The sequence below is a fragment of the Vipera berus genome, assembly GCF_964194415.1.
Source record: "Vipera berus genome assembly, chromosome: 4".
Classification (NCBI taxonomy): Eukaryota; Metazoa; Chordata; class Lepidosauria; order Squamata; family Viperidae; genus Vipera; species Vipera berus.
The window spans coordinates 31,901,469-31,928,903 of record NC_138206.1 but is presented as its reverse complement, the minus strand read 5'-3'; the positions used below and the strand labels follow the sequence as shown (position 1 = coordinate 31,928,903).

Below are 27,435 nucleotides of genomic sequence, written 5' to 3'. Positions count from 1 at the left end.
GCATTAAACGTTCCCTTCATCTGTCCAATTTTCTTGAAAAGATCTCTGGTCCTCCCTATTCTATTGTTTTCTTCTATTTCTTTGCACTGTTCATTTAAGAAGGCATTCTTATCTCTTCTAGCTATTCTCTGGAATTCTGCATTCAATTGGGCATATGAATGTTTTTCTCCCTTGCCTTTCGCTTCCCTCCTTTCCTTAGCTATTTGCAAAGCTTCCTCAGACAGCCATTTTGCTTTCTTGCATTTCTTTTTCTTTGGGATGGTTTTGGTTGCTACCTGTTGTACAATGTCGCGAACCTCTGTCCATAGTTCTTCAGGCACTCTGTCTATCAGATCTAATTCCTTAAATCTATTTGTCACCTCTACTGTATATTCAACAGGGATATGATTTAATTCATACCTGAGTGGCCTAGTGCTTTTCCCTACTTTCTTCAGTTTAAGCTTAAACTTTGCAAGGAGAAGCTCATGGTCTGAGCCACAGTCAGCTCCTGGTCTTGTTTTTACTGACTGTATAGAGCTTCTCCATCTTTGGCTGCAGAGCATATAGTCAATCTGATTTCTGTGTTGACCGTCTGGTGATGTCCATGTGTAGAGCCGTCTCTTGGGTTGTTGGAAAAGAGTGTTTGCTATGACCATCGTATTCTCTTGACAAAATTCTATCAGCCTGTGCCCTGCTTCATTTTGTACTCCAAGGCCAAACTTGCCTGTTATTCCAGTTATCTTTTGGCTTCCTACTTTAGCATTCCAATCCCCCATGATGATAAGGACATCATTTTTTGGTGTTAGTTCTATAAGGTGCTGTAGGGCTTCATAGAACCGGTCAATTTCATCCTCTTCAGCACTGGTGGTTGGGGCATAGACTTGGACTACTGTGATATTGAATGGTTTGCCTTGGATTCGAACTGAGATCATTCTGTCATTTTGAGGATTGTATCCCAGTATTGCTTTTCCTACTCTTTTATTGACTATGAAGGCTACTCCATTTCTTCTGAGGGATTCTTGCCCGCAGTAGTATACCTGATGGTCATCTGAATTAAATTCACCCATTCCTGTCCATTTTAGTTCGCTGATACCTAAGATGTCGATGTTCAGTCTTGTCATTTCTTGTTTGACCACGTCCAGCTTTCCTTGATTCATGGATCTTACATTCCAGGTTCCTATGGAGAAAAAATCTTTACAGCATCGGACTTTCCTTTCACCACCAGACACATCCACAGCTGAGCGTCCTTTCGGCTTTGGCCCAGTCGCTTCATTCTTTCTGGCGCTACTAGTACTAGCCCTCTGCTCTTCCCCAGTAGCATATTGGACGCCTTCTGACCTGAGGGGCTCATCTTCCAGCGTCATATCGTTTTGCCTTTTGGTACTGTCCATAGGGTTTTCATGGCAAAGATACTGGAGTGGGTTGCCATTTCCTTCTCCAGTGGATCACGTTTTGTCAGAACTCTCGGCTATGACCTGTCCGTCTTGGGTGGCCCTGCACGGCATAGCTCATAGCTTCATTGAATTACGCAAGCCCCTTCGCCACGACAAGGCAGTAATCCATGAAGGGGTCTTAATTATTATTCCATATTTAGTAAGAGTGATACACTGAATACAAAACCAGTCATCTGCATGTGTTCAGAAGCATCTTAATTCTTGTAACTAGTATTAGTATTTTATTTTTATTTTATTATTTTTATGAATAATAGGAGTCAGTTTGCTCTAGTGGTTAAGAGACCAAGTTAGAAAGAGGGAAACTTGAGTTCCAATCCCACCTTAGCTATGAACGCTGGTTGGGTGACCTTGGACTATTCACTTTCTAAGCCCAACTCACCTCACAGGGTTATTGAGGGGAACATACGGTAGGAGGAGGAAGGTATGTTGCATATGTTTGTGGATTTGAATTCTAATAAATTTAGAATGTATTATTTCTAAAAACATAATAAAGGTGAGATACAAATAAATAACTGAAGGTGAAGTACATAGATTACATTTTCTCCTATTTTCCCCACAACAACATGAGAGTGTGTGACTGGCCCAGGGTCACCCAGCTGGTTTTCATGCCTAAAGGTGGGACTCAAACTCACCATCTTTCACTTTCTAGCCTGGTGCCTTAACCACTTTAATTCTTGGGTTGTACAACTGGTGTTTTGGTTCACTGCCTCGCTGCATGACCCATTTCTCTTGAGCTTCATTTCATAGATATCCTAACAATTTCCTAAAGAGTTTACTGGTACAATTCAGAATTCATAGTTCTATCAATTGTCCTGGCCCAAAGGCAGCAAAGTAGGCCCAATCATGATACTGTTGCCACCAAGTTTTACAGATTGAATAAGACCTAACATGATCTTTTGCTAACTGAAAGTAATGGCTTTCTCCTTGCAACTCTGCCATGTAAATCATTATTCAGTATTCTCATGATGATGGTCTCAGGAACACTGACATTTGTCAATGCAAGTGAGGCCTTTACTTACACTCCTTATTCCTAGTGATTGGTCAACTGATCAACATGATTGGTCAACTATCCCGAACCTTCCTTCCTCAATCTAGCTAGGGACTGCACAGTCTCTTAATCTGAGCCTCTCTCTGATGAGACTTACTGCCTCCTTCCTAGGATAGCTCTGTGTTGCAATAACTCCTGTCCACTGATTGTCCATGTGCATATTCCATCACGTATTTATGCAGAAATATTGAAAATTCAGAATGGTTCACAAACTTTTAAATATAACTCAATTTATATTACTCAATTGTATTTTCAAAATATCAGCATAAACCATTTTATTAATTTACAAAATTAACATTCCATACTTTTTATAACGAAGTGGCAAACTCTAGACATTTTCTGACATAAGCAAGGGCTATGCATCTAGAAATTGAAATTTTGCCATTATTGTTAGGATGTATTTGACGTTGGGGAAATATCCACACAACACATTGCAACAAAAAGAATTTCAGTACTGTTTAATACCACGCTAATTTAGCTTCCAAATAGCTGATTATATTATCTGTAAGTAAGTGAGATTTGTCCTTGACATACAAATAGTTGCATCTGGAAATAAAAGGCTGAATTCTATTCATCCTCATCAAGAAAACTTGGTTTAAACTTTTAAAACTGAACCAACCACAGAAGAATAATGGAAACTTCATCCTACCCTGCTGTTTAAGTTCTCTATTTCTTTGGCACGCTGAACTCTTTTCTCCTGCAGTATTTGATTTTTTTTCTTTTGCAGCCAAGCCTGGAAGACTCTATCGTTTTCTCTCTTTTTTTCTTCTTCCAACATCTTTTTTTGGTTTTCTTCCTTGCATTAAAACATTAACAAATAATGACAATTTTAGGAAAAAAATTCAGTACATAAAGAATTACGAATTTCCAGAATGGAAATTGTAAAAGTTAGTTAATTTTCCATCACAGACTAGATACAGACTAGAAAAAAAAGAACATGATTTTCAGCTGTTCTTCCACAATATATCCCCTATCTCAAGGTGTTCTGAAAGCTTGGGAGAAACTGAAAATAAAGGAAAACTGGCCCAAAGATTGTAAGCAGGAGCAGGAACTACCCAAAACCACATGATTTCTCATTCTGAGATTTTCTACAGGATCAGAAGACAAAAGAAATGTTGATTAGAGCCAAGCTAATCCAAATTTTTGTTTTTGTTTTTAGTCAAATATACTATCATAATGGTAAACACAATAGGTTTTAAAAATTAGTAAGATTCTCAACTGCAGTGAAGCCTCATGTTATTTGATGATTATAGCTTCCCTCCTCCATCAAACCATTTCTGCTTTTAGAACTGCAAACAGTTCATACAACATGTGTTAATACAATACCCTGAATCATAAATCAATCGTTAATGTATGTGGGTTTTTTAATTGAGTTCATGTTGTTAATTTATGGTTCGGTATATTGTGAAAACCTAAGAAATTGGGGTATGCTAAATAAACTACCATTGCATAACAAGAACAAAAGCCAGCAAGGGAAACTGACCTCTGGACACAGCCTTACAAATGGAATAGTATTAGCAATGTTTTAAAAGATGAAGCAGAGCATGCTAAGTTTAAGATATGAACCAACAGGATTTATTTTAAAGTTCATTTTCAAGTCACTTCTGTCAGAAGTTTTCAAACACAAATTACTGCATAAAAGAAGATGGCAGCCAAACAGTATATAAACAGAGCCTTGGTGGAGCAGTGGGCTGATGCCTCCTTAAGTAACACCAGCTGCCTGCAATTAGTGCAGGTTCGCATCCCACCAGGCTCAAGGTTGACTCAGCCTTCCATCCTTCCGAGGTAGGTAAAATGAGGACCCAGATTGTTGGGGGCAATAAGCTGACTCTGTAATAATGCCGCTTGGGGTGTGTGTGAAAGCCCTAACAAGCAGGCATATACATAGAATGAAGGCTACTGCTAAGCTTGTAAGCCGCCCTGAGTCTTCGGAGAAGGGCGGGATATAAATGTAATAAAAATAAATAATAAATAAAATAAATAAGTATACAGTATATAAAACCTGTACTCTGAATATTATTTGCAAGAGGAACAAATATCAAGGGTATTGTTTGCTTCCATATCCTAATCGTAGATCTGTAAAAGTAACCACATCATTAATATTCTCACCTTTCTTCTTATTTTCTCTCTCCTTTGCTCTATTTGCTTTTGTAGCTCTTTTTGCCTGGGTGATAAACAGAATGTAGAACTTCTTATATCAAGGCTCACTTTTGCTGACTGGACCCTACGTGGGCTCCTTCCCCTTTCTATATTCCTCGTAATATTGATGGCAGAGCTTGGTCGAACAGGTGGTGGTTGAGGGAAAAAAAAATATCGTTCTTTGGAAGGAGAACAAGACGTTACAGGTGTTTGCAAGAAGGACTCGTCTTTTGCACCAAAAGCACTAGCGTACGAACTTTTAGGAGAAACATGCTGAGTTTCAATGTCACTGAAAGAAATACTCAGAGGAGGAAATAAGCCTTGACTTTCAATGTCACGGATACTCAAGAGTTCAAATTTCCCATCTCTTTCTACTAGGATCTTGCCATCCTTGTGCTCATCATCCATACTACCATTGATGGACAGAGATAGATCTTCTTGTCCTGTTTCATTAGAAATGCGCAATTGAGATAGCCTACCTGCAATGTTTTGTTCTCTGTAAGGATCATTTTTATCTGCTTCTGTATTCATCAGAGATGGTACTTCTAGTTCTACTATATTATCATTGAATTTTAGTTTTCTTTCTTTTGTTTCATCTAAAGGCTCCTGACTCAACAGAAGTTTGTTAGCTTCTTCAATTTTTTCTAAGATATAACGCTTTATATCTTCATCATCTTCCTCCTTGTCTTCTAGCCTTGATTCCTGACCGGAGCTTTCGCTATCTGTATCAGATGCTGGTTCCAATGCCTTAGGATCAAGTACAAATATAGAATGTATTTCATTTTGTGATGCATCATTTAGGGCTTCCTCAGGCTCAGGCGGTTCTTGTGAAGAATTTCGTTCCTCATCCTTCAGTATTTCTTCAGGCTCAAGAGAATCTTGTGAAGGATTTTTTCTATCCTCTAAGTCTTTGTCAGTGTTAGTTTCAAAATCCTCTTCATTGTCATCATGATTCTATGAAAAAAATGTAATATCTGTTTATACAAAATGTAGGAGGCAATACACACAGTCATGGTTTGTGTACTATTTAAAGCACAATTTGTTTGAGCAAGGTTTATTGGATGACAATTTATTCTTACACTATGCTAACCTGGGAATATATGATTTTCTGATCTGAGGACTGCTCTAAAGTTTTGCATAGAAGTCTGCACACATCAAATTCCTAAATTTATTTCATTTATATTTAATGGAAATCAAACATAGTTAACAATCTTTTTCAGTTATACATTTATGAATTTCCCTTTTATCACAATACCTGTTACATAATTTAGTAACAATTTTTGGTACACTCACAAAAGCTTTGGAGGGACTTCACAAATCCTTGGGGCTTCCGATTGTGTTCCACTGAACTAAATTGTAATAGTTTACAAATTACAGTGGTTAGACTCATAAAACATAGTGACCCAAAAGTAAACAAATACATTATTAACATGATAATAATACTAAGTTGGAAGGGACCTTGGAGGTCATCTAGTCCAACCCCCTGCTCAGGCAGGAAACCCTATACCATTTCAGACAAATGGCTGGCCAGTCTCTTCTTAAAAACTTCCAGTGTTGGAGCATTCACCACCTCTGGAGGCAGGTTGTTCCACTAGTTAATTGTTCTAACTGTCAGGAAGTTTCTCCTTAGTTCTAGGTTGCTTCTCTCCTTGACTAGTTTCCATCCGTTGCTTCTTGTCCTGCTTTCAGGTGCTTTAGAGAATAGCTTGACTCCCTCTTCTTTGTGGCAGCCCCTGAGATATTGGAACACTGCTATCATGTCACCCCTCACCCTTCTCTTCATTAAACTACACATACCCAATTCCAGCAACCGTTCCCTATATGTTTTAGCCTCCAGTCCCCCAATCATCTTTGTTGATGGTGAATCACGCCACAGAATAGCTGACTGCCATTTGGCATTTAATCATAAACCATTTAAATTTCATCCTGCGTTCAGCAACTCTCCTAATCAATCTGTATTACATATCTTTGTTCTATGTATACTGATATACAATCATATTTTCTTAATACCTGTATATCATCAGAAATTTCTTTTTCTTCTTCATTAATTAGCCACTCAAGGTCTTTCTCAAAATCATCCTCATAGTCACCACCTTCTGTGGTATCCCCCGTGTCTGTAGATTCACTGGTTTCTTTTTTGTCACTCATTGTGGATGTTTCTTAAAATAAAACTATAAAAATGGAAAACATAAAATTACAAATAGCATATATCAATTAATGTTACTCAAATAATGGCAATAAAATGTTATTCAGCAAAGTACTTGCTCCTAATTATTTCAAAACACTAACATGTTATTCTACAAGTTTATGTTAAGGTAACAGAAAATTAAAGGATAGGATAAGTTCAACAGCAATTCCAAAGTAAGTACAGGTAGTCCTCGACTTATGACTGCAATTGAGCCCAATTTTTCTGTTACTAAGCGAGACAATTAATTAAATGAGTTTTGCCCTAAATTTTACGGCTTTTCTTGCCATAGCTGTTAAGTGAATCACTGCAGTTATTAAGTTAGTTGTTAAATGAATCTGGCTTTCCCATTGATTTTGCTTATCAGAATGCAGCAAAAGGTGATCACATGACCCCAGGACACTCATCATAAATATGGCTCAGTGGTCAAACATCTGAATTTTGATCATGTGAGCATGGGGATACTACAATGGTCATAAGTGTGAAAACACTCATAAGTCACTTTTTCAGGACTGTTGTTAATTTCAAACTGTCCATATAGGTCAGCAGCTCCCAACCTTTTCTATACCCTGCACCCCTAGAATGCTTCTGATCTATTCTCACATCCCTTGCAAAAGTTTGAAATAATGGCAATGAATTAAGCATATACACGATAATTTTGAAAACCCAAGTTTCCGCACTCCTTGGAATATCATCTCGCACCCGCAGGGGGTGCCAGCACCCCCAGTTGGGAACCCTGGTATAGGTAGAGGACTACCTGTATAAGCAGGATTGTAATCTTGTTAAAAAGTATAGGTTTATTACTATTGTACTTAGATTTTATAGAACACTTTAAGATAGTATAATGAAACGAGATATCCATCATTCTGATCAATTGAAATAATAACATGGGAAGGCAGAAGTGATAGATCCAGTATATTATAATCCAGGTTTTCTGTTTCTCTAAATAAAATTTTAGAAAAGGCATTAAGTTCACATGGGTTATTTTAGAGTAGTTCTCATTTAGCAACCACAATTAGGACCAGCAACAAGGACAAATGACACCACAACCATGCTTATGATCTTGCTTTGCTTTGCTTTACAGGCCTACAAAGGTCATAAATCTAAGGATTGGTCATAAAGTTACTCTTTCATCAGCTTCATAACTGCAAACAGTTGCTAAACAAAGCAGTTGCTAAACTAAGCAATCACTGAAAAAGGACCACCTGTACACAAATTAGATAGAAGGCATCAAGTCAAGTTTTAGTCTTGTTGACTATAAGGACAAATACTCAATTCTCCTTTAGTTATACTTTACAACTCTTCTGAGAACATTCTAGTAATTTCTTCTTTGATCCTCAGTACCCACTTTTTCTTCTACTATCCTCACTTTATACACAATTATTTTGATCAAAGAGTCTTCTGTTCCTTAAATACTAATATTTTATCACATTAATTTCCATGTGTAGTCCACTTAGTCAAATGCATTGAGTATAGTCTTTAGAAATGCTTATCTTACACACACATATATATATAACACATACATACAGCACTTGTTAAGGAAAGGTGAGAGACATAGCTAGTTACTAATATGGATAACTTAATTAATAATTAAAAGATGTTCTTGCATGCAGTAGCAGCATAAGCATGCCTCCTTAAGTAACACCAGCTGCCTGCAATTAGTGCAGGTTCGCATCCCACCAGGCTCAAGGTTGACTCAGCCTTCCATCCTTCCGAGGTAGGAAAAATGAGGACCCAGATTGTTGGGGGCAATTAAGCTGACTTTGTAATAATGCCGGTTGGGGGTGTGTGTGAAAGCCCTAATAAGCAGGCATATACATAGAATGAAGGCTACTGCTAAGCTTGTAAGCCGCCCTGAGTCTTCGGAGAAGGGCGGGATATAACTGTAATAAAAATAAAATAAATAAATAAATAAATATAAAACTTGACTCATGTGTTAATCTGATAGAACTGCAGCCTGTCTTTTATTAAGGCAAGCGGAGCGGCTGGTTAATTGTTCTCACTGTCAGGTCATTTTTCCTTAGTTCTAGGTTGGATCTCTCCATGATAGGTTTCCATCCTTATTTCTTGTCCTGCTTTGGAGAAGAGGTTGACCCTTTTCTCACTATATGCTCGCCAACTACGTTGAGGCAAACGATAAACCTTTTTTTTTTCCAAACCCAACCAATTCTGGAATCCAGTCATATAGCCCCGAACAGAGCGATATTTGGGGGGCGGCGGGGGGGGGGGAGAAAAATAATTTGCAGATTAAGGCTTGATGCTGCCTAGGCTCGTTAAGCGTCTGAGCGGGAGGAGACTAAAAAGTAAGCGAAACCTGTCGCCATGGCAATCGCCACCTCCGTTTTGATCCTCGCCGAAATCAGGGCAGGCTCGGACCTCCCAAAGACGACGTTCAAGCTGTCGGAACCACCGAAACAGCGACCCCACACCGCGTGCCTATCTCGGACGCCTGCCCACCCTTTAGCCCGAATCGCAGAATTGCCACCCTCCGAACAAAAACTGATATTCAGACAAGTAAAGTCCCACTCTTCTTTTCTGGTTTAGGGCCGGGGTAGGCAACCTCGGCTCTTTTATGACTCATGGACTTCAACTCCCAGAATTCCTGAGCCAGCTTGGCTGGCTCAGGAATTCTGGGAGTTGAAGTCCATGAGTCATAAAAGAGCCGAGGTTGCCTACCCCTGCGTTAGGGGGACACTACGCCGATTTCAATCGAGTCAGTAGCTTTTCAGCCTTGGCTTCCCAACAAAGCAAGCTTCGTCGGGCTTTTCTTGCCACGGAAGAAGAAGAAGAGCCTGCCCGTCATAACCTCAGGCCCTTTCGCTCTCTGAGCGCCGGCTCTCCAAAACCCTGTCGCACCTTCCCTCTCATCTCCACCTGCGGACGCTCGCTGAGCAGCCACCCGCCCGCCATGGCGTCGTCATGGCAACCGCAGCACCCACCGGCGTCCTGCCATGTCTCCGAGGCTTTCCCCACCACTCACCCAAGCAGAGGACGGCGGCTGGAAAGGATCAAACGGAGCGCTTTGGCCGCGCGCCACGCTTCCCGTCTCCATGGAAACCGGGGGCAGGGCGATCGCCCGATAGAAGAAATAACAGACTCCGCGGAACCCTTGCGCCGCTTACGGAAAGAGCCGAAGTGGCGCGTAGGCGGGGAAAGCGCTTGCCATGGCGGCGAATATCGGTGAAATGTGTTATTGGGGGCGCACGTGGTTTAAATTTGCACTTGTGCGGAGTAACGGCTAACAAACTAATGCGGGGGGGGGGGGGGCGGGGGCGGGAAAGTGGTACAGATTGGGTTGCACGTTCCTCTCGAGTGCGCGCGTCGGGATTTTTTATTTATTTATTTATTTATTTATTTATTCATTCATTCATTCATTCATTCATTCATTCATTCATTCATTTATTTATTTATTTATTTGACTTATATGCCGCCCTATCTCCCGAAGGACTCAGGGCGGCTAACAACAATAAAAAAACAACAGTACAAAAATTAAAAAAAGAATTAAATAACAGCCCCAAAATAAATTAACTACACAGTTAAAAATTTAAAAATTAAAACATATTTAAAAACCCATCATCAATCCAGGTCAGCCTGATGGAAGAGAAAAGTTTTAATATATACTACATGCAAATTTTAGTTGGTGGGTTACAGGCAGCGGTACTGTATATCGGCTTGCAAGGTCGTGCTAGATTAGAGATCCTGGTTGGCCTATAATAGCATGAAGATGTTTGGTTCTACTTGGGCCATACTGGCCAAAATGTTCCAGAACTGATTGTTACTATCTTGACATCTAGTGGGGATGGTTGCATTGGGTACATTTGTAGCTAAGACTGGTAACCTGGTCCAACCTCTTGTCTTACTAAAACATGTTGTCTCAAAGCCTGTTGACCATACAGACAGCTGCCTGATGACAACCGTAGTATAGGAAAATTTCAGTTTGGAGGGTAAATGTGGGAAGGAAGGAAGTCCACATGTGAAATTTAGAGCTTTTCTAAAGCAAACATGTCAAACGCAAGGCCCGGGGGCCAGATCCGGCCCGCGAAGTGGTTTCATGCGGCCTGCAAAGCCATCCTGGAAACAGTGAGGGAACAGCCCCCACTGCCTTGGCCCTGGTCCAGAGACCCTCCTTCTGCCAGAGACCCTCAGATCTGTCCCACTCCTGCCCAGGCCCCCATAGGCACCCTTAATGCCAATGATGTAGAGCTGGCCATGCCCACCCAGTAGGCCATATGCACTTTAACCACCCCCACCCGGCCCCCTGAGGGCAACTGCAATGCTGATGCGGCCCTCAATAAAATTGAGTTTGACACCCCTGCTCTAAAGGAAGAAGGGGTTAAAAATCTGGAAAGGGATTTGTTGGTTTTCTTTCCAATCAGTTTAAGAACAGGAGATCAGCAGTTTAAGCATATGTGAAATGTAGAGCTTTTCTGCTCTAAATTTCACAGATGCTTAAACTGCTGATCTCCTGTTCTTAAACTGATTGGAAAGAAAACCAACTTAATAAATCCCTTTCCAGATTTTTAACCCCTTCCTCACTGTGGTCAATCAAGGCCTCGTTGTCTGAACTCCGTGTCTGAACTCCGTTTGCCACAGCTTCCAATTGGTAGATTCCCTTCTTTATTAATGACTGGAGGGGGTCATTTCTGCCAGTATGCATAATAGCCTATTGGAATGGTGATATCTGTCAACTTGTGTAATGAAATGAAGCACATGCTGCACATAAGCAACATAAGGCAAAAAAAACCCCAACAACTGTGAATGCATAGCAGAAATTGCCTTTTTGGTGGACCGGGAATGCAGTGCTGTTGTGCATTCCTGCCTTTAGAAATTCAGTGGCCTGTACTTGTATTGGTGCAGGCTGATCGTTTAAATCTTAAGAGAAGAAAAGCGATATAAATTGTTCTGATCTTTTGGAGTGGAACTAATTTATATGTTAGGAAGTAAAATGCTAAAGTACGTATCAGAAAGTATATATTATATATGTAATCAAGGTTGCATACGAAAGTTAGAATTCATAGGCCTATACTACAGTAATGCATGATGATAAAAGAATCAGATACAAATTTTGGAAAACACTGCACAATTCTTTAGGAGTATAAGAGGATGTCGATGATTTCTAAATCAGTGGCCCCCAACCTTTTGGGACCAGTTCTGTGGAGAGGTTTTTTCCATGGACCAGACCGGGTGTGGTTTTGCGTATTTCTTGCATCCTGTGGATGGGGCTTCAATTGTTTGCGTGGCCCAGTTTCTGGCATGCCGCAGCCCAGTACTGGCCCACGGACCAGGGGTTAGGGACCCCTGTTTTAAATGATATATATTAGAATTATTGTTGCAAAAATGATGAAAAACAAACTTTAAAATTATCAAATATCTTTATTTGTTTAAAATAGTTTTACAGTTTGATTAAAATATTTTTTCCTATCAAGATATTCTTATTTAGCTTTCCTGCTATTTTTACTTTGAGAAGGAAGCTTCTCTTTAAAACACTGTACCCTAATGTGATTATATTAATGAAAAAACATATATCCTCAAAAAGAGCGGACTGTATTAGTATTAGTATGGCATAATTCTCCCCATGTGCATGTTTGTGCGTTCACACAGCTATTCTCAAACAAGGAAAGTGTCATAATTCATCCACTACCAATATCCTTTACATAAATGAGGTTTCAGTTACTATATCAACCTCTGCTTATCAAGAGAAACACAAAGGGCTGAAGTACATATAATTTTAATTATATTTTAAATTATAATTAAAATTATGTATGTTGGTTATATGAATAGTTGAAGGGAAGATGTTCTCCTTGTGAGCCAAGATGCTCTCTAGATTCCAACAAAACTTGCTACACTAAGATATCACTTAAAGTTTCTTGGATGTTTTCATAAGATTAACTTCCAAGGTAGAAATTGTCACAAAAAAATTACAATGCAGTGTCATAACAACAAGTGTTGTTTGACATTGTGGCTTTAACCAAGAATGGGTAATTAGCATTCTTCTGAATTTTTCAGTTTGCCAGTTTTTATACTCATATTTTGGGAATTGTAATACTCCCAAGTATTACAATAAAATCTAATAAGGCAAAAATAGCATTGGATGAGAAAATATTACAAGTCAGGCAGAAAAAAAGATAAAAGACTCCATTGAACTGAGCTCAACTTCTGATTCCATAGACAAGTCCTTGAATTTTTTAGCAACAATGTAGAAATACAGTACTTTGTTGCTGCCTTTTGGGATATTTTCAGATTCCCAGCCTAGGCTACAGGTGAGGATTTTTCAGTACCTCCTATCCAATACTGGACCAGTTTTTTAAGATCAGTCTAGGTCGGGTAGGCAACCTCGGCTCTTTTATGACTCATGGACTTCAACTCCCAGAATTCCTGAGCCAGAATGGCTGGCTCAGGAATTCTGGGAGTTGAAGTCCATGAGTCATAAAAGAGCCGAGGTTGCCTACCCCTGGTCCAGGTCAATTAGTTGCTGCCACCTGAACAGTCCCACTTTAAACAGGATTATAAATGTGGACCTCTTCACACATATTTAAATTATTTGGTAGGAAAACACTTCCTTACTGAAAATCATTCACGTGAGATACAACTATAAATACAGATAGTTCTTGCTTAATGATGGTAATTGGGACCAGAATTTCCCTTGCTAAGCAAGGCAGTTATAAAGTGCAACATTATATGACCACATCACTTAACAACAGCAACCCTGATGTGTTGCTGTAATTAAGTGAGGACTGTGGATCGTTAAGCAAAGATTTCCTCATGATTTTCTACCAGCTTCCAATAAGCAAAGTCCACAGGGAAGCCAGCAGGAAATTGCAAGTCCCAAGCAGCTCTCAAGGAAGCCAGGGGGAGAGGTAAGTGGATGCTACATGAGTATAAAGTGACCAGGGGTGGCTGCTGAGCAGTGTGCAAGAGTGGTAGGACTGAGTGGCTACTGTCAGATAAAGGAGGGTATGCAGGCTCCTCTAGAAAAAAAGCTGTAGGAGGATGAGCAATTTATAAAAGCATCTTGCAACCTTCCCTGCTCATTAACTTTGTTGTGGGAAGGCATCAAGGAAAGCTACAAATAGTGATCACATGAACGTGGGATGCTGCAACTATTCTAAGTGCAAACACAATTATGGGGTGCTGGGGTGGCCAGAACTTTGAGAACTTGTAATAAACACCATTTGTTCAGTGCTATCTAAACTCCAAACAGTTTTTTTTAAATTCCATTTATATCCCGCCCTTCTCCGAAGACTCAGGGCGGCTTACAAGCTTAGCAGTAGCCTTCATTCTATGTATATGCCTGCTTATTAGGGCTTTCACATACCCCAAGCGGCATTATTACAAAGTCAGCTTAATTGCCCCCAACAATCTGGGTCCTCATTTTACCTACCTCGGAAGGATGGAAGGCTGAGTCAACCTTGAGCCTGGTGGGATGCGAACCTGCACTAATTGCAGGCAGCTGGTGTTACTTAAGGAGGCATTAGCCCACTGCTCCACCAAGGCTGAATAATTTCCTAGCTAAGTGTACACCGGCCACTGATGAACAAGATGTAACTTTTCACATGTAGCTTTTTCATCATGTGGCCAGGATTAGTATTTTTAGCAATTACTCCAACACCCGGAAGTAAATACTGCTGTTTATGGATTTATTCAATTTTATGATTTGCTATCCATTCATATGAAATTAATATAAACAATGTAACTGGGTAAGAAGGGTAACTCAACATAAAAAACAGGTAACTCAACATAAAAAACCAAAAAATACATATGAAATCTTTCTTCTCTAAATTTAAAGGATAAATAGAACTGCCGGCGTTCTTCTGCAGTTTCTTACTAATTATAGAATATCTATAGTCTACTTAGGTAACTCCAGAAGGCTCCAGAAATCACCCCAGAGGATTTTAATAAATCCAAATTAGGGATTTATTAGAAAACACCAAAAACAAAGTAATGATGTCCTATCTGGTATTGTTGTATCCATTTGTCCCACACTTAAAAAAAATACAATTACCGTATTACTGGCAGAAACAGCAATCAAGACAATTTATATTCCTTGAACAGCTAATGCAGAATGATATAGCTGCCATTTCTTTTACTTAGACATTGTGAAAGTCTACTAACAACAGCATAAATACATAAAGTAAGAGTTTCTTTGGAGAAGCTGAAAAGCCTAATATGACAACCTATATTTGAATTCCAGGAGGTTTTCTTCTTCTGTTATCACTGCCTTATAGTATCAGTGAATTAAGATATACATTTGACACTTCATGAAGGCAGCAAATCAGGGAAGGCAGCAAGAGAGAACTAAAACCTTTAAATTTACCAAAAGGCCTAGCAGAATGTACAGCTATTAAACCTGAGCAGTATCCTGCCATGACCAATTTGTTTGAAAGGATGCTGCTGATTGCCGTTCTATCACAGTGCTTCACAGTTCTAGGCTTCTAGAAGTCAACATATAAAGAACACTGAAAGCATAGCTAGGCTACATTTTAACAAACTCATCACTTTCCATTTACAGTTTTATGGTCTGGCTAAAGAAAAAAACAGAAAATATTCTCCCTATGTAGACTTGGTCCACAAAAGGCATGTTGACGCTATGTTGTTAAATCCAGCATTCTTACTTATATAAGATAAATGTATTCTACTTTGAACATATGCTACTAATATAGTACAAGCAGAGTCAAATACAATACCGATAGTGGTTTTAATGTAACAATAGTTGCATAAATATGAACCATTATATTTAAAAATAGATTTGCCCCTCCAGATATCAAATTAGCTCATACTTTGTATTTTAAGTGTCATCTGCAACAGTATCATTTCTTCTCCTTTCCTTTGTCCAGAAATTCTTGATAATACTGTATGTGCCACTTATCAGGAACAATACTGCTATGGCAGCAAAATAAGCAGCATAGATCATGAACTACAAAAAACAAAAGAAGGTTTAGTAAAAGCAGAAGTTAATGTTCACTGACCTCGCATAGAAGGTACAATCATGAGACAGATTAAAAATAACTTAATTTGCTGTGGATATTTTAAACACACCTGGAAAAGCACCTTTTAGATCTTCTGTCTCAAGGAACACTAATTATTAGATTTATTATAGCCATTCAATTCCAGAAGACTCTGGGCAGCTTACAACATCCCAAAACAATTAAAAATGTAATAACAGAGCACAGCAGCCCAGAGGAAAAAAATATTAGTACCGTTAGGGGCTTTGCTAACCCCAAATCTGGGAATACAGCCAGGTCATAAATGCTTCCAGAAGTCTTAAGAGAAGGGGTGCCTTACATATGTCTGAAGGAATGCTATTCCAGAGGATAGGGGATGTGACAGCAAAGGCACGCCTCCTCACTCCCACAAGATCGTAACATTTACTCTGGAATGTACCCATTCCAAGTGGACAGAAATTATTGGAGATAGTTAATCCAGTAGATAACCAGACCCTATGTTAGGAAGGACTGTATAGGTGATGACCAGTACTTTGAGTTGCACCTAGAAGCTAAATGGCAGCCAACGAAGCTCATGTAGCAGCAATGACAACTGGGCATACATTAACACCTGTTACTGCTGATACCAATACATTTTAGACCAGCTATAGCAGACATGTCAAACTCGCGATGTCACATGACGTCGCGCAACGTATCGGAGCTTTTTCCCCATTGCCGGCAATGGGGTGGGCGTGGTTTCCTGGTGACACGCCCGGCCCATGGGCTGGCAGTTTGACACCCCTGAGCTATAGCGTCTGATGATCTTCAAGGGCAGTCCATATAGAGGCATTGCAATAGTCCAGTCGTGAGGAGATTAGGGAATACCTGTCTGAAACGACTCCTGGTCAAGTAGCGGGTAAACTGCTGCACAATATGCAAAGGACCTCCTGGTCTTAGCTGCCACTTAAACAGTAGCTGTAACTCAAAGAAGACTCCCAAGTTGTGCACCAGTCTCAAATGGGAAAGTGCAGAAAATGTCGCTGACTTTGGATGCCCAAATAGCCACAGCCACTCAGTCTTGCCAGGGCTGAGCTGAAATCTGAGCTACATGGGTCACAATTTGTAGTGATAGAAAGCAAATTAGATTGTATTCTGTTTACCTCCTCTATATTTTATTAGTGTATTTCCAGGAATGTTAAAAAGGAAGTCAAAGTCAAGTGGCAATTTAATTTTAAACGAAATGTAAATTATAATTGGCATTATTGCATCTGTTGAACATCCTGGCAGTTCAATATGTTTAAAAATAGAAATTCTGATCTGTAGTAAGAATGTAAAAAAATATCGCCCCAATATATAGGGGGCAATGTACTTTTTACCCTTCCAAAGCAATTTATCAGGCCTCTCACATCTTCAATATACTTGAAGATAGCCTTTTTAAATGCTGTCATGTGGATACTGGAGAATATTTGCTGCCTGGAGCTTATGAGAACTGAAGCCTAACTCAAATACAATAGGTAACAGGTTATGGAAAGCTGTTTATTCTCTTCCCACCCAATCAAAATTAATGAAACTTACCTGTGTAACTATGTCAAGGCCAAGACCTTTTGCATCAACAACTATCAATGTGAGTACTGTCTGCAATGCCAGTGCAATAAAAGTATTAACCCCAAATACAAGGGCATAGCGTTCTACACTTAGATTTGTAGCAATCTGGAACCTTCACAAAAAGAAAAGAAGGATGAATTTAAAGAAACACATTTCATTTATCACATGCAGGTGATCATCAAAATGTAACTATATTGGTTATATAATTTTTTTATCTTGCTGAACCTCAAAGAGAACATATGAGGTAGGAAACTGCTGTTTTATTTCCTCTTATGCCTTATCTCTGTAAAAAAAAATCTTTCTATCCAAGGGTTTTGAAGGATATCAAATCCCAAATTGAGAAAAAGGAAAAAGACGGACTGTGACAAAGTAATCTACAGGAAAAAGAGTTTTCAAACTCAACTGTTTTCATTTTATTTTAAAGTAGGCAAATTTACAAATACAGAACCTGTGAATATTGAGGATCAACTATACAAAACTATATTTAATTTGTCCTTTTCAAAGGCCAGGAGTGGGAAACTCCATATCACTATTCTATTCCCAGAAGGCTCAACTGATACAAGGTATTGGGGTTTAGAAAATGGATAGCCCCTTCCTCAAACCACCATTTCTTGTACTGAAGCTGTACCCTATTTCCCCGGGCTGTAGACACAGGGAAAGTAAAAGAGGATGCAAGAAGCATATTTTTCTGCTTTATGCAAAAAAAGAAAACACTCCTATTTCTTCCTACTGTACATAGAGCATTTTTAAGACAAGTAGATCATGTTTGGGGTGTAAGATAGGTTGCTACAAACAGCATTGGCTGTCCCTGTTCTGTTATATATGAACTTAATTCATTAATCCACAAACTAAAATAACATTTCCTACTATCAAAGGGAAATTCAAAGCAATTGAACTTCTTTCAGCAATTTAGTGTCCTCTAGATAGAAGCTATAAAGAGAATAATAACCACAGCAGAAATTCAATTTGGGGAGAACTGATGAGATAACAGGAATATTAAAAGCCACAAACTTAGAGGAAACAATGGCTTTCAAAATTATATAAAAGTTATACATACTGGAAGAAAAGAGCTAGGATGTGTAATGGAGTAAGAGGAAGGTTCAGTTAAACCTGAACAGAGCTCAAAAGAACCAAATAGCTGTGGATGAGAATAAATTCAAGCAATGCAGTAATCATTATAGTGTTAAATGCCTTTCTGGAATGAAGAAAGGTCTTCTCTGGAAGGCTGAGGATCAGAAGGTCAGCTGGGTCTATCACAATCAACCAATACCTTTTAGATTATAAAAAGTACTATATATAACCACAGATCATTTCTTTTTCACAAACTGATATTGTTTCAGCCTTCAGATATGCAGCACTCCCCAAATTTATCATGACATTTAAAAAGGTTCCTCATCTGCTCCCATGTAAGTTTAGTGTACCAGTCCAACATCTGCTTAGGTTAGATGTTCCAGAAATGTGGTTCTCACAGGCAGCACATTTACAACAGATTTATAAGATATACATTTCCTTACATTCCCAACTTACAGCTCCATTTTAACTAAACAAATTCACTGATTTTTTGTTATGTTGTAATTCACCAGGTTGAAAACACAGTTCAGACCTATTCTAGCTATTTGGCTGCTTTATTGTGGCAGAACTGAAGTTTTGAGAAAAACACAGTGAATCTATTCTGAAATCTGACAACATCCCTCAACATGATACATTCCATATGTACTGGGACAGCACTCTCATTAGATTATTTAGAATTTCTGGGATTTGTAGTCTCATCATATGTGCATGATAAATGAGCAATGGCAAGATTTAAAATTTATAAACTGGTAAAATATGGAAGCGAGTACTTACGTTGCAATTGTAATGAGTAGCATATAGACAATTCGAAATGCCATGTAGGAGGCATAGCACACCCAAATGTTTTGAATAGTGTCCATGATATACACAGCTGCAGCAATGAAGAAGGAGAACATAGCTAAGACTATTTCACCCCAAGTAAGAAAAGATATTTTTATGTGTCCCACAGCAAATACAGCCACAGCACCTATAAATGTAAAATTCAAACAAGTTAGAATGCAAGAATAACTATGTCCAGTATACTATATATTTTGAATACTTTTCAAGGGAATCGTCTAGAGATCAAAATCAGAAAATAGAGAAATAGCTTTGCTAAGTATTTGCTACGTAAATTTACATTAGAAGAAAGAAGGAAACTAGGATTTATTGCGATTTGGGGGTGAGTCAATTACAGGTAGTCCTTGGGTTATGGCCAATTGAACCTGAAATTATAGTCATACATTGTGCTTGAACCCAATTTTATGATTTTTGTGGTGGTCATTAAGTAAATACATCAGCTGTTAAGCAAGCCTATTGTTCACTACTGGAAGTAAATGCTGCAAAACCATTGTAAATCATGATTATATGACCAGGAGTGCTGCAAATGGCTATTTGCTGAGTACCCAAAATATTGTCACGGGATGGGGGAGGGCAACATCAGAACTTCAAAATCAGGTTGTAAGTAAATTGGGGGGGGAGCTGTCTTTACTCTGAACATCAAGGACTACCTGTATTTAATTTCAGTGTGGAGTTGAAATGCAACTTCTGCTTTATACTTGTTTTCTAAAGCAATTTACTGGTCCCTTTTAACAAACCAGAATCCAAAACAGTTTATGATGATGGGCATCAGAAGTGAGAATAATGCAGGTAGATTTGGTTTATGTAAGATACTTCCTAATCTAGTTGGTGAAATTGTTGCTCAAAATATTGCATAATAAAGATTGTTTAGCCATAACTATACTGTTTCAGTTGCTATTACATTGAAAATGTATACACATGAATTAAGTATATATAGGTGGATATCTTCTCCAGAAGGCTCTGTAAATACTATCATCTCCATATAATAGTTCAAAACTATTATGACTAAATTGCTAATAAAAAACAATATCACACAAATTCACTTAACAGCAATGTAGTAGAGTGCTCTTATGACAAAATGCTCTTTATACAAATTAGTAAATATTAGTTTTGACAATTCCAAAATGCAATTAATATGCTTCATTGATCAGAAGAAAGCCAAGTTAAGAAACAGCTTACCCAACAATGTGGAAACTGCTTCCACAGCACCATTATAGATCTCAGAGGTCTGAGAAGGCAGCACAATTTCCCACATGCCTTGAATATAATTGATGACTTGGAAATAGCCACATGTTGACAGGGCCCACCACACAGACCAGCACAGCAGAGGCCAGGAAGAGTAACACTCTAAGAAGTCCTGCCAGAGTTCTTTGATTACCTTCATGATGTTCACCTTTTGCTCCTGTATAGATTAAGTAAAAAAATTCGAAATAAAATATACCAGAATTGTCCTATAGAACTATCATGGTACAACTGGAATAGTACAGATCCAGATAAACTCTAAGAATATTATTCATATATTTCAGGAGAAATCATAACAAATATCACAGAGTGTTCACATTTCTCCTTAAGTACAGAGAAAGTGCTGGAGCTTTGTATAGTTCTCTTATTTCTTCTACTTGAGGGCAATGATCATTCCTACGTGGCAAACATGAATACTTTTCATTTGTGAATGCTTGTCCACAGAGCAAATCACCCTCTGGCCATAGTTCTGCTTACTGAAGTACACTATTAACTCCTCTTTTTTGCTTATTTCTATTACAATGAAATAATAGGAAGTAACACTTAATATAGCTTTGTATTCCAGTGAACGTGGGAAGAGTATTACCAATTCTGCCAATCAATAATCCTGCACAGATTTTAAATGGTAAAAGAGACTGATACATTGCTTCCCTCTTCCTATATGTCTTTCCATTGTCTGGGACCTTTTTACTAAATTAAACTATGAGTACAGTAACATTTATGCAATCATTCGATGTTACGCTGGAGGATATCTTCTGAAGTTGGTATTCACTCCATGCGTAAAGGTTTTTTTCTTTCAGCGTCAGACAGGCTCCCAATTTAGAAGCATACAGTACAACTAACTACCTTCCTTTCATAAAAATCCAAGCAAGCTGAAACATTATTTCGTGTGGTTCTGCAAAAGCTCTTTCCTTTTACTACCTTAAAAACAAATCAAACAAATGGACAAGTTTAATAATCTGTTGAATAATTCCATAAAATGTCTGAATAACATGTGACAGCTAAGCTATGCTTGATAATAATGGAAATGGTGAACAAGAAAACTATCACCAACGGTTGCAGAAGTAATAGGCCATGGTTGCAGAAGTAATAGGCCATCTATTTTAGCTTTGACTACTTAGCATGTGCAAATAATACCTTTGTTTCAGCTCGGTGTGGGCAAACATTTACAATATAGTTGGATAAGAAAGTTAGTGGCACTCTAAATATGATAGTTTTGAACAACAAAGTTTGATATTTATATCACTGATCTCTCCCACATTAATGACCTTGTTGCTATGTGAATGGTACTTCTCAGTACTTTAATTACTTTCCATAAATGAAAAACAACCACAGGCTCTCTCAAAGGATCACCATGATTACAATAAACATAAAAAATTCAAGTGTCCTTTTCACACTCGGTACTGTGTAGAGCAAAGCGAGATATGTAGAGCATTATTCACAAAATCTTTCAGTACAGCAGTCTTCATTTAACAACCATTCAGTCAGTGACCATTTGGACTTCTGATGCTGAATAAGTGGTACTTATGACCAGTCCTTGAAGTTCTGGCTATTGCAGCACCCCTACGGTGTCATATGATCATAAATCCGGACACTTGGCAACCTGCTCAAATTTCCGACCATTGCAGCATTCTGCAGTCATTTGACTGCAATTTGTGATCTTCCCTGCTAGCTACCCACAAGCAGTCAGTGGGGAAGCCAGAAAGAAGTTGGAACCCACAATCACATTTTTTTTAATCCCATTTATATCCCGCCCTTCTCCGAAGACTCAGGGCAGCTTACAATTTAAGCACAAACCAATGTGCTTAGCAATAGCCTTCATTCTATGTATATGCCTGCTTATTAGGGCTTTCGGGGGGCCCCCAAGCGGCATTATTACAAAGTCAGCTTAATTGCCCCCAACAATCTGGGCCCTCATTTTACCTACCTCGGAAGGATGGAAGGCTGAGTCAACCTTGAGCCTGGTGGGATGCGAACCTGCACTAATTGCAGGCAGCTGGTGTTACTTAAGGAGGCATGAGGTCCTTGCTTAACGATCTGAGGTCCTCAAGCTGCCATTGCTAAGGGGCATGGTCACAGGATACCATGCTTTATGGCTGCATTGTTTAGTGACAAAAATTCTGGTCCCAACAGCTATTCTAACCCAAGGACTATGTGTAATGTGGTTAGAGTAGTTTTGTTCTGAATCAGACAAGTAGAAAATGAAAAGCCTCTCTACCTCTGTTCTAACCATGCCAGCTAAGCTTACATAAGTGGCAATATGACCCTTTTCCCACCCCAATTAATCCTTAACATTATGTTTAGATTTTCAATAAATGATGTCTAGATTGCACTGGGTTAAGACTAGCCATAGCTTTCTTAACTCTTCTTGGAAGACTCTATTATTATACTGCTAGGAACCTGTCTTCCAAGGTAAATGGATCACTTTTTTTGTTCCAAAATTGCCTTTCCCCCCAAATAGATTTATTTGTGCATATTGGCATATTTGGTTTGTCTATATTCTGAAATGTCCTTATTTTGGTAGGCAATAGGATCTCACCAACACAACTATGATTAAAATATCATCAGAATTTGAAATGATCAAAGGAGAACAGGCTATTGATCCAATTAATCCAATTGAAAACAAGTGCTCAGTGGCAGACTGTATTTTCTACATACGCCTCAATGCTAAAGCAGTAGCACTTACCTGCTCCTCTGCAGGACACTCTTCTATATTTAATGGAATCTTCAATTCCACATCTTCCAACCCAGGAATCTTCTTTAAGGCAGGATCATGTTGGATAATTGTTCCATTTTTATAATTTAGAACTTTCATTTTACTGACCTGGAGGCGTGAGTGATGGTGGAAAAAAAAGCTTTTCTGTGGCATAGGCAGAGACCAAGCTATTGCAAAGGCAACAGATACAGAAGTAAGTGACACTACATTCAAACTGAACAAGGACCAGCCTACAACAGATACTAGGACTTGTCCACAGACAGAACCTACGGTATAGCCCACAAGGGCAGCACTTCGACAGTAGCTTGTGACTTTCTGGTACAACTTCAAGTCCACAACACTATAAATGTAAGAGTAATAAGCAATTTCTGTTGCAGTTACTAATCCATAAAAGAATTCCAGGAACTGAACAGCTAGAATTCCTTCGGAGTACAGAAGCATAAACCATGTTACTATAAGGCTTAGTCCTTGCAGAAGGATGACAGGCTTGTATCTGAGATAATCTGTGGCCAGGAAGACTGGGAACAGCAGCACTAAATAAGAGTATGTCCATACTGGATAAATTTCATTGAAGACCTATAAAAAAAAGGATATTATCTTTATAAAATGGAAAATTCTCTCTCTCTCTCTCTCTCTCTCTCTCTCTCTATATATATATATATATATATATATATATATATATATATATATATATATATATATATATATATATATATATACATATATATATATACATACATACATATACATATATATATACACACACACACCATATAAATGATGAACATATAATTGCTAACATATATAAACTTTTATTAAAATTTGAAATAAAAAAACAAGTGACAGAATATGACAAAACAGAGTAGAAATGTTGGTTATACAAACGGTACAATGGGAGAATAGGTGAATGAAAGCACTGAAATTCACACATGTTAAATACAACTTTTATAAAATGATGTATCGTTGGTATTTGTGACTAGTATAGTTGTCCAAAATGTATGAAGGAATTTCCAATTTATGTTGGAAATGTGAACGAGGCTTTTTAATCATGTTTGATGGACACTTGGAAAACTAAAAAATATATTAGTAATTCAGAAACATTTTAAATATTAATATATAGCTGAAGCTAGAGGTGTTTCTTTTGACAAACGTATGTTCTGATAGATGAAAACATGGGAGGGGGAAACCTCACTAAACTTTATTTTCATATCTAAATAACAGCAGCCAGACATTTATATACACTGTAGTGGAAATATTTGACAATATCCACAATGGAAGAATGGATTGTGAAGATGATATATGGGGGTTGGATGGTTAGAAAAAATGAAAGTAATGTTGGAACCTCAGAGTAAGAGGTCAGTTTAAACTTCTATTTATAATTGTTGAAAAGAAAATCAAAAGTAATTTCTTTGTATTTCTTTGTGGCTAAAGCCAAGTAGGCCATGATGGAAGTGTTTTCCAAAAAAATAGGTAGAGCCAGGGCCAATACATCAGAGCTGAATAAAACTTACATTCAATCTAAATTAATTTAAATTACAGTTGAGAGGTTATGGTACTACATCATCACTGAAAATGAAGGTGATTGGAAAAGGATAACTCTGCCTCTTCCTGTCAGAGAACGGAGCTCTACACAAAGATCCCAGACATAATTGTTGCTATTTTATCCTGTGCCACATTCCTCTCCAGCCCATTATGCTATATTCCTCTTTCCCACGATTTCACATAGTAGGCAATTCTGATCTTACAAGTTGAAGCACTTCACTCAACCCCAAAAGATGAGCATGAATCTTTAAACCATAAATCATTGGCTACACAACTGCCAAACCTAAAATAAACATTCTATAAAGGTTCCCTATATATGTTGTAGACCACTTTCCCTATAAAGGAATGTCAAAACCACAAGTAACAAATCTATTCCTACGGAATAAGAAATCCGGAAAACCCAATTACGGAAGTGTCTATGGAGATTATCAATCATCCAGCTCATGATTGTCCCCAAAAGTGCTTTTCCAAAAGACAACTAGACTTTCTTTGTTTTTCCTTGAGAATGTTGTGCTTTTCATCCAAGAAGCTTCTTCAGTTCTAATTGAATGGTGGAAAATAAAAGGATTTATATTCCTTGCAGTCATCCACTTGTGGGAAGTCAGTCCCCCGCCCCCAGAAGGAAATATTAAAAGGGCAAAACATTATATTTCCTCAAAGGATCTTAAAGAGGCAGAAAAGCATGCCCAGTTTTCTTAAGAGCCCCAAGTCTCCCTCCCTCAAGCAGAAACCAGCTCTGTAGAAATGCAGATGTAATAAGTCATTCAGGAAGGCTGTAGCCCTCCAGCTAGAACAGGGGTCTTCAAACTTGGCCCTTTTATGACTTGTGGACTTCAACTCCCAGAATTCCTCAGCCAGCATGCCTGGCTGAGGAATTCTGGGAGTTGAAGTCCACAAGTCATAAAAGGGCCAAGTTTGAAGACCCCTGAGCTAGAAGCTTAGGAAGACGAAGACACCTAAAATCTACATACCCCACCCAAACTCTAAGACAGGACATAGTAGGATTAACCCACAGATGCCAAAGGGGCATACTCAAGACAAAGTACATGACACAGGAAATACAAAGCCTCAAACAGGAACAGGAAACAACCTCAAGAGCCCCAAAGGGTATAAAAACCCACTCCCTACATGTGCTGGTCTCTCTTTTCTGTCTGGTCCTCCTGCCATCTTTCTGTCTGGTCCTCCTCCTCCTCCTCAATAAACTGCAACCTTCTTTCTAAAGCAGTCGCCATGTTGTTTATTCCCGGCTTGGACTGAACCCTGCTGGAAGACTTTTCCTTCAACAGGCTGCTTAGCCTTTTTTAGGAGAGCCGATGAGGCCATGCAAAGGTTTATCTGTGCCCTCCATTCTTCCCTCCTCCGCCACTCAAGTCAGAGCGGAAGAAGCTTCTTGGATGGGGAAAAAAAAGAGAGAGAGAGACGTCCTCCAGGAAAAACGAAGCCCAGTTGCCTTTTGAAAAAAAAGCCCTTTAAAATTAGAATTAGGGAAGAGATCTCACCTGGGTCTCGGTGAGATTCTTGTCCGGCCCCAGCAAATAAGGGGTGAGAAAAGGTTCCGACGGTCGCAAGTTGGCAAAGAAACCGTAGCCGCACAGCACGGTCGTAGAAAAGACCCAACCAAAACGCCGCGGGGCCCGCCTCGCGCGGCCAGGGAACCACCAGGGCTGGAGTCCGTCCAAGACACCCGGCGTTTCCATCTGACGAGCCCCGCAACGGGGGCGACTCAAAGTCCCGCTTTCAGCGGCAGCTTCCGAACGGCAATCGCCTCGTCGCTGGACGGCCAAAAAAAAAAAACAACAGCCGACCGGCAACCCAGCCGGCCAAAGGCACCTTGGGCCTGCGTAGTAAAAACAGTCTCGCCTCCTTGCTTTCGTTGGCATCCGCGATTGGGTGGAAGGGAAAGAAGTAAATACAAAGTGAGCGGGGCTGAGAGGTTACTAGTGGATTGTAGAGCGACCAATTGGATCGCTAGATCCGGGCCACACCGCCCTTGGCTTCATTTGGATAGGTTGTCGGCTTCCTTCTTTGTGCCTATTTTTTTTTTCTTCATTTTAACCGGCACGTTTGGCGGAAAATCTGGAGTACTTTCGCAGGGGAAACTATATGGCCCGTTGCTTTAGGTCAGGGGTCTTCAAACTTGGCCCTTTTATGACTTGTGGACTTCAACTCCCAGAATTCCTCAGCCAGCTTTGCTGGCTGAGGAATTCTGGGAGTTGAAGTCCACAAGTCATAAAAGGGCCAAGTTTGAAGACCCCTGCTTTAGGAGGATTCCATTTAGGGCTCTGGCATCAGTGGAACTAGTAGAGAAGAATGTTTCCTGGGCAGGGAATATATCACGGGTGGGGGGGGGGTTGTTTATTACCAGTTGGACAACCAAACCAGTATCTAAAAACGTGCTCAACCACTGTTTTAGGAGCGTTTATCGCGATTACTTCTAGCTTTCCGCAGTCTTTAGTTCTCTGCCATGCTTTCTTCTCCTGTTCTCACAAGTCTGGTGTTGGGCAGGTAGATGGAATCAACGATTGAAAGGAAGGAGGCCACGGTGTGGGGTCAGTTGAGATGTCAGTCTGTACTCCGTAGGTGATAATAGGAAGTGTGGGAGATCAAACACTTAAGTCTAAATCTGACTTTCCCAATGGAAAAGCAAGGAGGTCTGGTGAGATAATGTATGGAGGACTTTAACTTGGAATGTAAGA

General features: G+C 39.2%; 2 protein-coding genes across 7 annotated transcripts in view; both read right to left on the bottom strand.

The window, feature by feature from the left end:
- Window positions 1-9,802, bottom strand: part of CCDC181 (coiled-coil domain containing 181) — a 289,422-nt gene extending 279,620 nt beyond the window's left edge. For 4 of the 5 annotated variants that reach the window (XR_014026379.1, XM_081327293.1, XM_081327292.1 and 1 more), the window contains exons 1-4: window positions 9,786-9,802; window positions 6,631-6,791; window positions 4,591-5,574; window positions 3,131-3,277 (exon numbers count right to left, since the gene is read on the bottom strand). Coding sequence is in view for 4 of the 5 variants with exons in the window: in XM_081327293.1 (XP_081183419.1) it covers window positions 3,131-3,277; window positions 4,591-5,574; window positions 6,631-6,768 (1,269 nt within the window). In the remaining variant the exon portion in view is untranslated. The other variant, XM_081327291.1, reaches the window with a different exon arrangement.
- A 4,501-nt stretch (window positions 9,803-14,303) lies between these two features.
- On the bottom strand, window positions 14,304-26,607 carry SLC19A2 (solute carrier family 19 member 2). 2 transcript variants are annotated; one of them, XM_081327098.1, is made up of 6 exons: window positions 26,239-26,607; window positions 23,168-23,773; window positions 20,419-20,641; window positions 19,177-19,369; window positions 17,302-17,443; window positions 14,304-15,719 (listed from the first exon to the last, which is right to left on the bottom strand). In XM_081327098.1, the coding sequence occupies exons 1-6, from the start codon at window positions 26,434-26,436 to the stop codon at window positions 15,591-15,593; spliced, it is 1,491 nt and encodes a 496-aa protein (XP_081183224.1). In that variant the 5' UTR covers window positions 26,437-26,607; the 3' UTR covers window positions 14,304-15,590. The 2 variants fall into 2 exon arrangements, with proteins under 2 accessions (XP_081183224.1, XP_081183225.1); XM_081327099.1 differs by having other exon boundaries at window positions 23,306-23,773.
- Window positions 26,608-27,435: the final 828 nt, after the last annotated feature.